Raw genomic sequence first — 18,353 nt, 5'->3', positions numbered from 1 at the left:
ACCCTTTCAAAAAGCTAATTGAAAGTAGTCTATATTTACACATAATTTTTTTTTTAGGAAATAAGACTTCCAAACTTATAATTTAAATGAAAGTGTTTTATTAGTTATGATATGACGTGTGTGTGTGCATAAAGGGGTTTTGCTACTTGAGTTTATATATACTTGATTTCTAGCTGTATCAAAATTTATTGACTTCAGTATACATATCTTGTACTCAGCTGAAAAATAAACAATATATCATTTGCTTATAAAAAGATAATGCATTTTATTTTGGGTGTGTGTAAAAGGAGTTTGCTACTTGAGTTTATACTTGATTTGTAGCTGTATCGTGTTTTGTTAGTACTTTGAAAGGAAAATCATTGTTTTCCCAAATCTATATATAATATATAATGTTGTTATTAATTTAAATGAAAGTGTTTTATTTGTTATGATATTTAAATGAAGGGGTTTTTCTACTTGATTTCTAGCTGTATATATATCAATTTTTATTGAGTTGAAAATTTCTTAATAATGTATTTTGTAATCATTTTCTTATATAAAACTAATGTATTTATAAATGTTTTATAGGAAAATCATTTTTTCTCCCAAGTCTATAATATATAATATTTTATCATAAACCATTTAACTATGAAATAAATAAATTAAAACACACACAACTTTGATTAGATATGGGCGTAACAAAATGTGATTTTTATTTGAATAAACTATACTCCTATATTTTAAGAGATACATATATATTGTCTTCTCTCTTAATTTAAAAATTATACTCATTTTGTTTGAGAGTTAATGTGCTATAATAACAAACCTTTAGGATAAAAAAAATTAAGGAATCTAATTCAATTTGTTGAATCATATGGGAGTGAATTATTATAAATTTGTAGGTATTTGAGTTTGATTCTCATGTAGATATATACAAAACCCTCCTGGGTTCATTTTTTTCCTTTTTATAACTCAGCTTATATTAGTAATCCCTATCAGTATGAAGTAGAGCTTCAAAATGATGAAATTAATATAAGTTTTATGTAAAATTTTAGATAGAATGAATGTTCTTCGAAATGTTGTTTTATCATCCATATGTTGTTAGTATAAGTAAAATTGAATTTTAAACTGACTCATTTAAGTAAGGTCTTAAATTAAAATTAATAGAAAAAATATGATTATAAAAACATACTTAAATAAAGATTGTCAATCAAATTAATTTTTTTAAAGAGATTCATCATCGATAAAATTTAAAGTGATAGATATTTATCATCTGATGACAAAAAAAAAATATTTTATCTGCTAAAGTCCATAAATCAATGATACACAGATTATTGTTAGTGGCTTTAAAAGTTAAAAGCAAAAGAAAAATATGCTTAGGAGGGTTAATTCATAGTTATTCCACCATTAATAGACTCCTTTAGTATATATTGATCTTCCACGAAAATGAAGTGTAAATTTTAAATAAGAGAAGATAATATAATTTAAGTATTTCTTAAAATTAAGATGATCGGATGGATTTTTAAGTGTTCATTTTATCATAGCGAAGAGGTGACAAGTAATAAATTACTTTTGCTACCTTCATAAAAAGTTATCTTTTTTTTTTCTCTCTCTACATTGCTTCTAACAAGTTATTTCACTGAAGACACAGATGACACCCCAACCAATCAAACCTAATGCTTAGAAATTTTCATCCTTGCTTCGCTTCTTTTCAATATCATTTTAATTGAAGGCAATGAATCATAACTTCTGTTAACAATTCCAGAGTATATACCAAAGAAAATACACTCTTAACCGTACAATCAAGTTAATACATATAGTGTAGTAATTAAAAATGTTACTTTTTGGTTCCTGCCGACAGAATTACTCACTCTTGGCAAAGGTAGATTCGTGGAAACACTATCCTATTTTGGTGTTGTGGATTGAACAATTGAATGTAGGACCACTTCTACAATAAGTCTTCATACACCTCTACACTCTTAACCGTCCATTGATGCCTGTCTGCGATACCACTTCGTTCCTCCAGAATACAGACCTCATACACCTCTACACCGATGTGTACATCGACACTGTGCTGTATGGCCGGTTTCCATGGTGTTTTGACAAGCGCCTGCACACTGTCCAAACGTCGACGTTCGTCGGCATCGTCGTCGATTTCCACCACATCGCCTAGCACCCCCACTATCTTTTTTATGGAGATCGCATCCCAGGCTATCATCGAGATTCCCCAACACTGCACCCAAGCCAGCCTGTATCCCTGCCGTAGGTTGGGTGTCCATTTTTGCATCGAATAGAACATAGGTGGCATTCCATGGCAAACTTCATTCAACAACTTTTCTGCTCCTGCATCATTCAGTCCCAACAGCTATACCATGTCGTCCCCTAGGTACTTAGCTGAGATATCCATCCCGTAATCCCGTCTCAATTCGTCTTCCACCTTATCGAACATCTCCGGGTTCAGCAATCTCCCTACCCACACGTCTTTAAGCCACTTCATCACTTCATCGGAGGGCTCAAGATATATGGAGGATGATTCCCCTTCACGGCTCTTTGCTGCAGTTCTTTTCCCTGCTACCACCTCTGCGTAAGATGGTTGATTTGCTCCTTTCCTTCTCTGTTCATGGCTCCACGCATCAGTTTTGTTCACCTGTTGTTGCTCTCGCCGTTTGACCTCTGGATTTGTATTTCCTCCCCTCCTCCTCCCGAAGCGTGGAAGATTGACAAAAATAACTTCATTCCTCCCATCACTATATTGTCCAATTACCTCTCCAGCATGTATTCATCTTTTACGTCTTTGTAATGCACGAAGTCGTACCTTCTACCATTCTTGTTGGTTGTCTTGGAGATGAACACCTCTCTAACGTCTCCCTACCTCTTAAATTGTTGCCACAAGTCCTTCTTAGTGATGTCATCAAAGAATCGTGTGAAATAATAGGATGATATTCCTCTTCGATCTCGCCAGTTTGCCTGTTTGTTGTGGTGATGTTGTCCATCCCTCGTCCTGGTGCATATCTGTTGAGGGCCCGCTCGGAATCTCTTTCTATGCCTAACTCTCTCCCACCCCCTGTGTCTCTCTCTCTCGCCTCTCATTCTCACTCCTTCTGAAAAAATTTATTAGATGGTGAAATATTTACTAGACTTGAGATTAGTTATGTTGTTAATAAGGTTTGTCAGTATATGGCTAATCCATTGGATTCTCATTGGGTTGTGGTTAAAAGGATACTTAGATATCTCAAGGGTACTCTATTTCATGGTTTATTCCTTCAACCTGCTTCTATTTCAAAACCTATGGCACCCTATGCTTTTTGTGATGCTGATTGGGCATTAGATATTGATGACAGACGTTCCACATCAGGAGCAACTATTTTTCTTGGCTCAAACTTGATATCCTCGTAGTCTAGAGAGCAGAAAGTCACAACAAGGTCCAACACTGAAGTTGAATATCAAAACTTGGCCTAAACATCTACTGAATTCACCTGGATTCGAACCCTTCTAACAAAATTACATGTTTCTTTTTAAACTCCTGTGATTTACTATAATAATCAAAGTGCAATGTCTATAGCTCACAATCTAATGTTCCATAGTAGAACAAAGCATATGGAAATCGATGGCTTTTTTGTAAGAGAACAAGTTTTGGCCAAACAGCTCTCAGTTGCGCATCTTCCTGCCTTAGATCAATGGGCAGAAACTATCTTAACCAAGCCACTTTCCTCAACAAGATTTGAAAAACTAAGGGACAGACTCACTGTGAAGCATTTTTCTTCGGAAAAACCTTCCCCCCTTGAGTTTGAGAGGGGGGGGGGGGGGGGGGGAAGGGTGATAGCATGAACATATAAAAATAACTGTTACAAATAGTTAATGTAGGTTTATAAATACCTCTCTTGTAACTGTATTTGTAACCATCTTTTCTGAATCAATAAGATCAATTTACTATTCTTTGTTTTGTTCATTTTTCCTGTTTGTGAACTCTAAGTGCACAAGAACTGATACAGTTGCATTTTTCTTTAGTACAAATGTACAGTGGACTCCATAACGTCCATTTTCTTGTTATTTCTCTTGGAACACAAGTTAAACGAAATATAACTCATCTAAATAAATTTTTCATGGGACCTTGTCAACAATATTGCTATAAATTATTTACTTTACTTCTTACAAGTTACAACTCAAATAAAATTAACAAAATGGAAGAGGGGAAGGAGTGGTCGAATTTGCCTGAACAATTTTCATTGTGAAGTTTCCTATACTTGTATATCCCAAAAAAATCTGATGAAGAATTTGCATATGAATCTCTTATATATAGGTCATAGCCTGTATACATGTTCAATTCCAAGGAGATAAAAGCAGTGTCTCATCACAGTCACCGTTGCTTCACATAGCAAGAGTCTACTGGTTTCCTCAGGCGACCCCACAACCTACCAAGCGTAAGAAGTTAAATTGCATAGCTTCAATATTCTTTCACCAACTCTAACCTAGGAATTCTGTAGGATATATATAGTGCCTTGTTTATAGCATGTACCACGATAAATATAACAGTTTTCTGCATACTCTCATTACTAGGAAATAGGAACGGGAAAAGCATAGAAATGTAAATATGCATAAGTTAATAGCTTTAGAAATATACCTGACAATTAGCGTAAAATTTTTTTGTAAAGATTTCTGCCAAATTGTAAAGGTATTCACACAAGAAATTGGGCAACAAATTGGTGCATGCCTCCTCAAAAACCTGAAAAATAGCCCACATGAGGTAAGCATCTTTTGGATTAGAAAATACTCCATATGCAGGAATATTCCCAGCCGCTTTAATCTAGATATCATAGTCATGTAAGTATGTAACAAAGCCTAAATTATTACTAGTATACAAAGGTATTGTGAAATATATGATTTGATATGTTTTAATTACAGCAGTTTAGTATGGGATTATTTCCCTTATTACTCATTATTTAGTTTCCTTATTAATCAGTAATTGATTGATCTTGTAATCAATACTGATTCTCTTTTCCATATTATAAATAGCATGAGGTGAGGTCTATATTGACACACAACATTACACAGCAAATAACACTATTATATGGTATCAGAGCTTAGATTATTCTTAATAGAGAAATAACAAAAGTCGTTCTCCTTCGGGGACCTACTATCCCTAGTGGACCTTTCTCTGCCCTTCTAAGGTTATGTTCCTTCTCTTCACAAACGTGATGCAATACCGCACACCTTTGCTGTTGTTTGCCAGCCGTCTCGGGATCCTTTAATAGTCGCCTCTCCCTTCATGGCTACCGAGATTCCTTCAGACTCCGCCTCCGCAACGATGTTCACCAATGTCCCTCACAAATACATTTTGTGGGCAACTTTCTTTGCAGGTGAACTGTACCCGCACCCATTATTGGGCCTGTTTGGCAGCCAGTGCACCGCCCTCTTGTTGGTCTGCATCAACGACCTTTCAAGAATGCCACGCCATCCATATGTGCAGCCAACTCAACACACCTTCACAGTGACCCCATGCAGGGCCCTTTTCCGGCGAGAGAAGTTCACACACACGACACGTGACGCATCTTCAGCAAGCGTCACGCTGGAATCGCCTCTTTCCACCTAAGAGCGTGCTTTGCTTTATTCACGAATGAACACCTGTCGCAACATCGCAACTGCGGGCCTTCCTTAGCTGCCGCCAAGGCTTTTTGGCACAACCACATGACTGGAACTGTCTTTAATTTCGTTTTTGTTGGGTTTACCACATTTGTAACAAGCTTGGTTCATATTACATTACATATATGCTCCAGCTTAAGGGGGAGTGTGAAATATATGATTTGATATGTTTTAATTACAGTAGTTTAGTATGGGATTATTTCCCTTATTACTCATTATTTAGTTTCCTTATTAATCAGTAATTGATTGATGTTGCAATCAATACTGATTCTCTTTTCCATATTATAAATAGCATGAGGTGTGGTCTACATTTACACACAACATTACACATTAAATAACACTGTTATAGGTATAAAGCTCAAGAACAACCTATACTATTCACATATCCTACCTCAGGAAATTGTAGCAAATGAAGCCCCAATGCACGTTCATCTTCATGATCCAACACTATTTTCCCATTCTGTCAAAATGTTGATTAACATGTTAGCTGACTGATGCATTTTAAACACATGAATCATTGAGTCATCACATTTGTAAAAGATTAGTGCTGAAATGACTAGCACCAAGCCAACCATGGTACATTATACCTGGGCTTAAAATCTTGTATCTTTTAGTAAAATTAAGCACATGACACAAAAATAAGTTAATCAAATACTTTTTTAAGAATAAACATTTAATAAACCAGTAGTCATCATCCTGGGAGAAAAGAAGCTAAACTTACTCTCTTTACTTCTTCTATGTCTTTACCAGATTTCCTGATAATGGAACAGATCCTAGCATGTGCATACAGCAAATAAACAGCAGTATTCCCCTGTTTCACAACAAGCTCAGGAAGGTAAGACAAAAATAACTTCAGATCAGTTAGTTTTGTTGGGGGATTAAGAGTTCAGTAGTTCAACAATAGCCAACATGACTTTCATAGGCGTATTTAAGCTGTTTTTGCAGCAATTGTTAATAAGAAGGAGCAAAGAGTTAGTGGTACAGTTAAAACTTAAAAAAAAAAGGATCTGGCTCCTTGAAGTGATGGTTTTGCTTTAGAGTCAACTGCAAGTCATAAGAACTAAAGAGAACACCAACGGAAGTTGAATCTCCCAAATCAATAGTTTATTACCATGTTATTGTATTTTATCAATTAAGAACGGTGATATTTTCCATCCATGGTTATCAACCACAGACTACTCTTGGAAGTTACCATACACTTCAGAGGATATTTGTTAAGGGAGCAAATAAAAGCAGGACAGAGCCCATAGATAATGGTTTGTACTGGCTTCTTTACTGTAACCTCACAATCATACACTTAAAATTTGCATACAGTGAATGCACCTTGTCATTAAGCATCTGATCAAAGTTGAAGGTGTAATTTGTTAATCTGTTGATCTTCAAATCAGCATACCTGCAAACACAAATAGATATGAATATAAATGGCTATAATACAAGCCTACGGCTCATTTAGTGTTCCTAACGCAGGCATAACTGCTCAAGCAAACTGCAAGTGAAAGGTATATCAAGTCAAAGCGAAACCATATGTTACTAAAACCAAAAAATTGTTAACAACTAAGCCAAAGTCATATGCTTTACTTCAGTAACAATTTATTCTATTCATTGGTCACAGTAAGCATATTTAATAAAAAACCTCAGTAAAAATTAATATATATCAACAGGATTAAGAGCATTGGCCCAGAATATACAATACCCAGTATATAACAGCTTTTAAAATTCAGTCAACAGGAATTTGCGAGCCAAATCACCTGTCTATATTAACACAAGAATATGCCTACAAAGAACCAAACTACAGCTTAGCATGATTGAAAAAAAAGTTGATTTTGCTCAAAAGTAGGGGGAAGATAGAGTTAAAGGAGCTTACTTAACAGCCCCATAACCAACTGCCTCGGATGTTTTCTCGATCTCCTCCTCAGACCAATCTTTAGTTGTATCTAAAAGAACATAGGATCAGGAAAATTAATTGTCTAGTGCCTAGAATCTCACTGAATGAAAATTTAAAATAGGTAACAACATTAATAAATCTTAATCATGCAGAAATTTCATTCATGGATGTTGGCATCCAGATAAGGAAGAAGTAAAAAGAGCACAGGAGCTTCACCACGTTCAAGAATGGCAATTTTACAGCGCCTTTTAGCTTCATCAAGTAAATCAACTAATCGAACAACCTCACTGCTGCGAGTCCGAAATCGTTTTCCATCTTCCCCAAGAACAAGACCAAAACCTATATGAGTACATTTTGGATACGCATTCTCATCCTTTGGTAACCAACCTGCACGCCTATAGGCCTGAAAAGGAAAATCAAAGGGGAAGTTTGACATTTTAATTCACTGGAATATTGGCAGCAGCAGCAGCAGCTCAAGTAATATATCATAGTCCATGACTTTGTTTTTTAAAAATTGAAGAAATAATATGAAATAACCAATTAAAGAAAAAGATTTTTGGACATAAATATCAGAACGAGAAAAAAGATTATACACTGACAGTGTAAAAAGTTTTACGCAGTCATCCAATCACAACCCACCAAGTATGGTAAGTTTGTTGACTTTTAAAATAATTATCTTAAAGTAATTCAAACAATGATTTCTGATTAGATGACAATGTAAAACTATTTTACACCACCAGTGCATTGGCATTAAACTCTATCAGAATAACACAGACAAGTCAATAAGCAAGGTGCAAGGACAAATTGCTGCTCGCAAAAACAAGCAGAAAAGGGTTCTGACAACAATTTAATGCAGTAACCAATTGATACCATGAAAATCATAATTTGGGGATATACCTTAAATAGCATATCAAAGTGCTGTTGCTGCCCAATATCTGTAACATATACAATCCATTCAAGTTTTTCTTCATTTAGACGATACCTACATGGTTCAAGTAGTTCAGATAAACAAAACAGTCTGTTTTTCTCATTTTTCCTGTTCCATACTTGGATAAAAATACAGACAAATAAAATAGGTATCCCAAATTTTACATGAAAGGAAGAGTATATAAACATCCAATATAAATAAATTTGACATAATGATTGATAACAAGTTTGGTAGTCAAGTGACCCAGCAACTCTAACAGGATTTTCCAAAGTATGTCCATAAAAACTGAAAGAGTAAAACTAACCAAAGTGATGCTAGATCAGTTGTAAAATAGTTGTAGCCACCATCTCTTTTCACAGCAATAAGTGGTATGTCTACACCCTCAACATAAATCACACGCGCACCATCACTCTCTTCAATCAGTCCTAAATTATCCAGCTTCTCCAAAACCCCAGGAATATATGGATTATAGAAGCTCTCTCCCTGATATCAAATACATCATCATTCGTATACTTCAAAAAACATCACAGTTACTGATTTAAGTAAAACAATCTGTAATTACTACAACATAAGTTACATATGCAATATGCTCAATCAATTTATTGATAAACCGTATGCACATCATAGTATAAAAGACAGTCAGCCAGAAAACAAGCCCTTTCATCTGTGATATTGATAATTATCACTGCAAATGTTAGCCTGGAAAGTGGAAATCAATCAAGCATACGGAGGAGTCATGTTTTGTACAAAATCCTTACAACAATCCTAGTTGAGAATATAACTCCAACAAAAAACCATAGTTGCCAAAGAGAAATTACAATGGTTCCCAAATCCTAAGGCTATTTGATCAAACCAATCAAACTTTTGGTAATAGCAAAACAAAAAAAGAGACAAAAGTTTTACTTGACAGATTATGGCAGATCTAGTTAAAAGACAGAACCTAAGCTACATTGTGAATTGAATAAAAAGCACAGCAACTGCAAGAGTCACTAACAAACTCAACAGATATGAAGCATGCATATTTTCATAGAGTTCTTAGTGGTCTAGCAATGCATTGAAAGAAAGTATTAGAGATTCCTGCTGGAAGGTACAAAAGAATAGACATCATTGCTAAACAACTTAAACTCCAAAGAGCCAGTAAGAAAGGAAACTAGAACCCTTACCCTTTCCTCCAATTGAATTCCAAGACATTGATAGACTTTATCAAATTCAGCCCTACTAACTTCACAAATTTGTTGCCATGCCTTGTGATACTTGATTTCTCCACTCTGAAATCAAACTCAAGACATAAATAAAATTTAAAACCAAGTTCCCCAATATTTCACAAATAACAGGCAAAAAGAGAAAAATCTTGACATATGTTTTTACCTGGAGACTGACCACTGCCTGTTGTGCCCTCAACTTAAACTCAGGATCACTATCAAACCTCAGTTTTGAAGCCTTATAGAATGCCTTAAAATGCACCAACTCACGTGAGTTCAATAATAACTTTTTCAGTAAAAAACAAATGCTTCAGGATCACCATAATGAGAAACTAAGTGACAATTAATGAGATCATTATCCCTTAGGACCTGTAAGCATTGCCATTTCACGGTTGATGGATCATTTATAAAGGTTGACAAAAAGCAATATTCATAACCAAGCATAACCAAAATACTTATTTCTAACTTCACTCCTTAGCTTCTTTCTATTGAACAACAACATGGGGAAAAAAACTTTTTCCCCACTAAGTGGGATCAGCTACATGGATCAATTGATGTGGATCATGTCTAATGACAAACCATTTAAATCAAGTCCTTCTTAAATTATAGTTTGTCTTGGCCCCTTCTACCTCTAACTATTGGACTTTCCTCCATTTGATCTGCTCCCTTTACAAGAGCTTTTACAGTCTTTTCCACATCAGCTCAAACTACCTAACGCAAGATTCTACTATCTTTTCCAGTGTTACCCAACTTTCTCCTAAATGCATCCATTCTAATTCTAAGTTGTCTAGTGTACCCAATCATCCATCGTATGTTCATAACATTCTCATCTAAGCAACATTGAGCTTATTTTCTTGTTGGCTCTTTATTGCCCAACATTTAGTCCCATACAACATCACACGTCTTATAACTATGTGGTAAAATTTTCAAACACACTTTAGCAGTACTTTTTTTTTTATCACAAACAACACCCAAAATACTCCTCCCTTCAACCCATCCCGATTGAATCCTATGGTTTACATCTTCTATTTCCTTATCATTTTGTATGATGGGCCAAGATACTAAAATTTTGTGGCATATGGTATGATATTGTCTCTAATTTTCACCTTAAAGCTAGAATTAGTGTGTCTCCTACTAAACTTACATTTGATATTCTTTGTTCCACTTCTACTTAATTGAAGGCTATGTGCTTCTGAAGCTTGTATCCACATCTCTAGCTTCCCATTTATTTCTTCTTTCTACATTAAAAAAGAAAAGTGGCAACAGAAGAATGGAACTGATTTCAGACTGCAAATCTATTGTGTCAAAAGTTTATTTACTAACAAAGCATAAACAACTACTTGCAGACTACATGTAGAGAAAATCATTTGCTCCTTTTTTGGGTATTTGTCAAGGGAAATAGCAATTTATATTTCCTAGCTAGGTTTAATTGTATTTGTAGCAAATTAATTTATATATAACTTTGAATGCATAGTTTTTACTTCCATTACGAAATTAATTCAATTACAAATTATAATGAGCATGCAGCAAATAAATCAAAAACAATGTCTTTTAGATCATAATGAAGAAAAAACAACAAAATAAACACCTAAATAAGAAAATTTGAATTTGAATTCATTTTAATTTTCTCACCTGAAGATCTCCAATGTCTGCTTCACTAACATTGTCTGGGTTTGGAAATTTTTCAAAGAGGTATGTAATCAGCATCCCAAACTACAAAACAAATGCATGTACTTTGAGGTTTATATTACCAATATTGAAATGAAAACATCCAAACTAATGGAATGTTTTATCATTCAAACAAATATTTCAATAAGAAATCAAAGGACATCGCTAATTTGATGAGTATTTGAAACAATGTAAACTGTAAAGCATTTTCTTTATTGGGAGGGAGGGCAGCAGTGTCTTAGGAAATCAATTTTTCAAGGTTACACAACAAAGAAGAATAACAGAGAACACACATTAAGATGCAAATGTACTTGATCATGAAAACAATTATAAAAGCAACTTATACCAGGGATTTTCTCAAACATAATTAGTTCTCAAGCCACGCAATGCTAACGACATAAGCTTGACAAGTTAAATGACTTTTGCAAATGAATTACCCAAAGTTGTGCCATATACGAAGAAACCTAGCTTTAACAAGTGTATAGCTAACATGTAGTGACAAGAAATGGCATAAATCATTTATCATTAGATTAAACATGCACTGTTTCAAACTCATGGCACAAAAATAGCACAACATTAGAATTAAATTATACCTGTGTTCCCCAGTCACCAACATGATTTCTACGGATTACACATTCTACATGTGAAAATTCAAGCATGCGAGCTAATGTATCACCAATAATGGTAGATCTCAGGTGGCCAACATGCATTTCCTTTGCTATATTAGGAGAGGAAAAATCAATCAAAGCCCTCTTGACTGGAAGTCGAGGCGCCCACGAGTTGATACCATCGATTAGCATTCTTCGTAAGCTCTGCAGTAGGAATTCTCTTGCTCTTTAGTACTAACAAATGTTTTAATAAGTTCAACATCCAAACAAATTGAAAACCTTAACTTTCGCATATACTCCCTTTCAATCAATGAGCACTATGACTCAGACCTGACCCCCACCCCACTGAAAATAAAAATAAAAAGACTTACTATATACATAGTATTTCGAATTTAAAATTATAAGATAGAAAAATGCCATAATAGAGTTTTTGAGAGAAAAGGGAAATTTGTTATTCATTATTCTGTGAAACAGAAAGTCAAGTTATTACAGAGAGAGTGAGCTCTATATATAGAGTCACTGAAACTCTAACTGTCAAACTAGAGTTCTAACAACCTAACTACACTTAGTTATCACTAATAAACCTAGAGTCAGTCACTAACAATAACAGAAAAGAAAAAAGACTTATGGAGTAAGACTACTACTCTCTAATACTCCCCCACAAGCTCATGGTGGATGAGGCCTACACAAAGCGGAGGACTTGCACACTGTGAGCTTGCTTCTCATCAAGTTAAAATCTGTAGGAGACAAGGCTTTGCACACTGATCCAGTGCAGGAACATGAATGACTTAAGCTTCTTGCTCAGAACTTCCTCTCTTACAAAGAAGAGATAGAGTCCATGTGCTTGGTCCTAGCATAAAGAACTGGATTATGAGCCAAAGAAACTGTGCTCATAATATCACAATAGATAGTAGAAATTCTGTCCAAGTTCAGACAGAAGAGATTGCAGCCAGGACAGTTGCCAGAGCCATGCTTCTGTACTCACAGCCTATGTGCTAGATCTTGCTACAACACTTTGCTTCTTAGACCACCGGGATATCAGATTTGGACCAAAAAAGACACAAGCTGCTGAGGTTCACCATCTGGATCTGATGCCCAGTCAGCATCACAGAATGCAGTGATAGAAAAGGGCTTTGATGCTGGTTTAAGATGCAGGCCCCATGTGAGTGTGCCTTTTAAGTACCTCAGAATTTTCTTTAGTCTTTAGTGCTGTCCAGTAGTCTTCAAAAGGATTAGACATGAACTGGCAGACTTTATTCAGAGAGAAGCTGATTTCAGGTTATGTAATGGTTGCCTATTGAAGTGCACCTGCTACTGAGCTGTACATAGGAGGATCAGCCAGAGGTTCAGAACCAGTTTTGGCCAACTTGCATCCAGTCACCATAGGAGAAGAGATAGGTTTAGCTTCAGTCATATTTGTTTTTGCCAGGAAATCTTTGATGTACTTCCCTTGAGTAAGAAGAATAGAGCCATCAGGCTGAGGTTTAACTTCAATCCCTATACTTGAAAAGCTTTGATATTTAGTGAGTTGAAAAGTAACCTCACTTAGCTTAGCTTTATTAACTTTAACACACATACATATATACACAATACAAGGCTTAGAGATAAGACAGCTTGATGGGACATTACAATGCTGTCTTCTGAAACAAGTTAAACATAAAGCTAGAAGCAAGCATGTACACACATAATTTAACACTCCCCCTCAAGCTGGAGCATATAAATCATATGCACCAAGCTTGGAACATATAAACTGAATCCTAGTTCCCCTTAAGGACTTAGTCAAAATGTCTGCTGGCTGATCATTAGAATTGATGAACTCAGTGGTAATCTCCTTGGACAATAATTTTTCTCGAATGAAGTGACAATCAATCTCTATGTGTTTGGTCCTCTCATGAAAGACTGGATTGGACGCAATGTGGAGGGCTGCCTGATTGTCACAAAATAACTTCATTCGTGCAACTTCACAAAACTTCAATTCTTGAAGAAGTTGCTTAATCCACATAAGTTCACATGTGACCAAAGCCATAGATCGGTACTCAGCCTCTGCGCTGGATCGAGCAACAACAGTCTGTTTCTTGCTTTTCCAAGAGATAAGATTCCCTCCAATGAAAACACAATAACCTGAGGTAGATTTCCTATCATAGGACAACCAGCCCAATCTGCATCACAATATCCAGATACTTGCATATTACCTTGTCTTCATATAGTAATCCTTGACCAGGAGCTCTCTTTATATATCTAAGAATACGCATAACGCATTCCAATGATCGACATGAGGATCTGCATAAACTGACTAACCACCCAACAGCAAAGAAGATATCAGGTCTTGTAATGGTGAGATAAATAGTTTTCCCACAAGTCTTCTATATCTCTCAGGGTCAGGATAAATATCACTCTGATCTGCCATGAGTTCAGATTGGATCCATGGGCTATCAACAGGTCTACAATTTGCATGCCTGTCTCCTCCAAAATGTCAAGGGCATACTTCCTCTGTGAGATCACAACACCATCTCCTGACTGAGCCACCTCAATACCAAGAAGTACTTCAAATATCCCAGGTCTTTGGTCTGGAAATGACTGAATAAATGCTCCTTTAGCTGGACAATCTTAGTAGCATCATTCCCTGTAATCACTATATCATCAACATATACTATCAATAAACACATTTTCCAGGGGATGATGACAATAAAAAACAGAATGATCGCTTCACTACGTTTCAACCCAAAAAGTTGAACAATATGACTGAATTTACCAAACCAAGCCCGAGGAGATTGCTTCAACCATAGAGAGATCGACGCAGCTTACACACAAGACCATACTCCCCCTGAGCAACAAACCCAGGAGGTTGCTCCATATAAATATCCTCCTCAAGGTCACCATGAAGAAAGGCATTTTTAATATCAAGCTGATGAGAGGCCAATGACGCATGGCAGCCATAGCAAGAAACAAACTAACATAGTGATCTTAGCTACCGGAGAGAAAGTGTCACAATAGTCAAGGCCATATATCTGAGTGTAGCCTTTAGCGACTAATCTAGCCTTAAGCCGATCAACTCACCATTAGGACCAACTTTAACTGCGTAGACCCACCTACAACCCACAGTCTTCTTGCCAGGGGAAGAGAAACAAGTTCCCAAGTACCATTATGCTCAAGAGCCTGCATTTCATCAATCATAGCCTGTCTCCATCCAGGATGACTAAGTGCCTCATGAGTATTAGAAGGAACAAAATGCGAAGATAGAGAGAATACAAAGGAAGAATATGAAGGAGACAAACGATGATAACTTAAAAAATTATAGATAGGATGAGGATTACGAGTGGATCGAGTACCTTTTCGGATGGCAATGGGCCAGTCTGAATCAGACGAAGGTGAGGAAGCAGGATCCATGGCTTGAGGATTGATTGAAGAAGAATGAGAATCATGAGGAGAGGCTTCAAGTATTGGAGAACCAACTGTCTGTGTCCTGTGTTCATGTGTAAGAAGAGGTGGAGAAGCAACTTCAGTCGGATGTGGTGGAGAAAGTGAAATTTCATTGACATTTTGGTGTGAGATACCTAGGGACAGGAGAGGAAATAGGAAGAACATTCTGGATGGAAGAGGAATGGTCTGTAGATGGTGAGAAAAATGGTGTATCTTCAAAGAAGGTTACATCTGCAGACATATAGTATCGTCTGGTAGATGGAGAGTAACATTTGTAACCCTTTTAAGACGAGAATAACCTACAAAGACACACTTGATTGCCCGGGCAGAAAGTTTGTCTAAATCAGGAGAAAGATCATGAACAAAGCAAGTACAGCCAAACACTTTAGGTGGAACATGGAATAAAGGATCATGAGGAAAAATAATTGAGTGAGGATTTGATTTCAAGGAAGATGAAGGCATTCTATTAATCAAGAAACAAGCAGTGAGCACCGCATCCCCCCAATGGTGTGTAGGAACATGAGATGCTAACATTAGTGAGCGTGCGGTGTCAAGAAGATGACGATTTTTCCGTTCTGCTATACCATTTTGTTGTGGTGTATGGGGACAAGTAGATTGATGTAGAATGCCTTTTGAAGATAAAAGGGAAGTAACATCATGAGAGAAATACTCTTTGGCCTTATCGCTTCTAAAGATCTTAATTGTTTTTCCAAATTGGTTTTCAATCTCATTTAGGAAGGACACAAATATAGGCAAAAGTTCTGATCTGTCTTTCATTAAATAAACCCAAGTACATCTAGAGAATTCATCAATAAAGGTTACAAAATATCGAAAACCAAAAGATGTAACACGGCTTGGTCCCCAAATATCAGAATGAATGGTAGAGAAAGCTGAATTACATCTTTGAACAGTTTGTGGGAATGAAGACCTAACATGTTTTCCTAGTTGACAAGACTCACACTCTAGGACTCGAAGATTCTTCAGACTAGGGACCATCATTTTCAGCTTTGGTAAACTTGGGTGACCTAGACGATTATGCAAAAGTTTGGGATTTGAAGTTGCAAAACAGGAAACAAAAACATTGGATTTCAAGTAGTAAAGCCCTCGTGATTCACGTCCTTCTCCAATCAGTCGACCCGTGCCATGTTCCTGAATAACAAAAGAATTAGCTGTAAAGGTTACTGAGCAATTTAAAGAACGAGTTAACTGACTCAATGAAATTAGATTATAAGGACATTGAGGAATAAACAAAACAGAGTCCAACTTTAATGAGGATGATAAAGAAACTTGACCGCTTCCTTGAGCTGCAACTTTGGAACCATTAGCTACAGTAACAAGGTGAGGAATTTTTGGAAAAGAAATGGATGAAAAAGAGGACTTATTACCAGAAATATGATCAGAGGCACTTGAATCAAGAATCCAAGGACTGGGACCGTCAATAGATTGAGAAATACATGCCGTCGAGTAACATGGTACAGAGGAAGATGAGGCTTGACAGCTGGATTTCTCAGATTTCAGCTTCAAATACTCTTGTACTTTTCATCAGAGAACTTGGACTCTGATTTTTCTGTCTGAGCCACCTTGGCTACTTTATCAGGAAAGCCATGTAGAGAATAGCAATTCTCTTGAGTGTGGCCCATCCTCTTGCAATAAGAGCATTGAGGACGTCCACCTCTACCACTCCGACCTCCTCTACTGTTACGGCCTCCCCCTCTCCCACGAGTTGCAACCATGGCTGATGTTTCCATCGTGTCAGCTGAATTTTCTTCTTTCAGCACATGGGGCACCCGAAGCAGCCTAGTGATGAGAGAATCCATCGATGGTACTTGATCTCCAGCAAGAACTGATCACACACATGATCAAAATCTGAATGAAGACTCCTCAAGATAAGAACCATATAGAACTTATCCAGCTTTTTATTCACTTCCTCCAGCAAATCAGCTACAAGAAACCTCTTCAACTCTTCCACTGCAGCTTGAGCTTTTCCTATGTGTGCAATCATGTCGTGGCTGGTTTGTTTGAGGGTTGTGACCTTCATAGTTGCATCAAACAAACTCTGAATATCATTGGCAAAGATTTCTCTGGCCTTCTTCCAAAAAGAACAACATGTTTTGAACGATCTAAGGATCTCCAAAACATCCGCCTCGACTGATTGCCACAAGACAGCACATAGCTGATAATCCAGCTTCTCCCACTCAGATTTTCTGTCACTTGGAACAGTATCAATACCTTTTTCCAAATGATCATGTATCCTTGGCCAAGGAACCGCAGCTCAACTGAAGTAGACCAGGACAAATAGTTCTTCCAGTTTAGTTTCGCAGTTGTGATAGTCGGAGTTCCAGAAAAAGAAAAAGTAGGTCCAGCAGAAGTCATTTTTGATCAATGACAGAAACCCTAACGGAAAAAGGGTAGAACTAAGCACAAGCTACCACACAAGCTTGTCAAAACAGAAAACCACCACTTGGAATGCAGCCACGAGGTGCCGACGAGGCTGCTGGAGCAACTCGGACAAGATTCCGATGACGGCACGGCGGCGCGTGAACTACACGCGCCGAAAGAGACACGAAGCTGTAACCGCGCGTGGAGGCGCGTGGAAGCTCCGATGACGGCGCGTTTTGCAGGGTTTTGGTCGCGCTTTTCCGGCGATCCTAACCCTGGTCTCGCCGGAGAAGATGACAGCGGAGGACGGCGGCGACAGCGGCGGACGGTGGCGGACGACGGCGGCGGACGGCAGAACCCGCTCTGATGCCAACTTGAAAAGCTTTGATATTTAGTGAGTTGAAAAGTAACCTCACTTAGCTTAGCTTTATTAACTTTAACACACATACATATATACACAATACAAGGCTTAGAGATAAGACAGCTTGATGGGACATTACAATGCTGTCTTCTGAAACAAGTTAAACATAAAGCTAGAAGCAAGCATGTACACACATAATTTAACACCTATAAAATAGTCCAAAGTGCCAAAAATCCTTTAGAGAGAACACAACATTGAGTTTGAGAACCAATTGATGAGAGAG

At 36.9% G+C, this 18,353-nt stretch overlaps 1 protein-coding gene across 1 annotated transcript in view; it reads right to left on the bottom strand.

Annotated features, from left to right (window-relative positions):
* Positions 1–4,047: 4,047 nt before the first annotated feature.
* LOC100795626 (arginine--tRNA ligase, cytoplasmic) overlaps positions 4,048–18,353 on the bottom strand; it is a 37,032-nt gene continuing 22,726 nt past the window's right edge. Inside the window, exons 6-18 of the mRNA XM_003535858.5 lie at positions 11,896–12,114; positions 11,267–11,347; positions 9,801–9,884; positions 9,596–9,700; positions 8,737–8,915; positions 8,402–8,486; positions 7,721–7,907; positions 7,484–7,553; positions 6,943–7,012; positions 6,341–6,430; positions 6,011–6,079; positions 4,601–4,702; positions 4,048–4,391 (exon numbers count right to left, since the gene is read on the bottom strand). Of these exons, the coding sequence (XP_003535906.1) occupies positions 4,281–4,391; positions 4,601–4,702; positions 6,011–6,079; positions 6,341–6,430; positions 6,943–7,012; positions 7,484–7,553; positions 7,721–7,907; positions 8,402–8,486; positions 8,737–8,915; positions 9,596–9,700; positions 9,801–9,884; positions 11,267–11,347; positions 11,896–12,114 (1,452 nt within the window). The 3' untranslated portion in view covers positions 4,048–4,280. The remainder of the gene's footprint in view (positions 4,392–4,600; positions 4,703–6,010; positions 6,080–6,340; positions 6,431–6,942; positions 7,013–7,483; positions 7,554–7,720; positions 7,908–8,401; positions 8,487–8,736; positions 8,916–9,595; positions 9,701–9,800; positions 9,885–11,266; positions 11,348–11,895; positions 12,115–18,353) is intronic.

Source organism: Glycine max, chromosome 10, assembly GCF_000004515.6.
Source record: "Glycine max cultivar Williams 82 chromosome 10, Glycine_max_v4.0, whole genome shotgun sequence".
In the NCBI taxonomy this organism is placed as follows: Eukaryota; Viridiplantae; Streptophyta; class Magnoliopsida; order Fabales; family Fabaceae; genus Glycine; species Glycine max.
The sequence above is the reverse complement of the archived record's forward strand: the minus strand, read 5'-3'. Positions and strand labels throughout refer to the sequence as shown.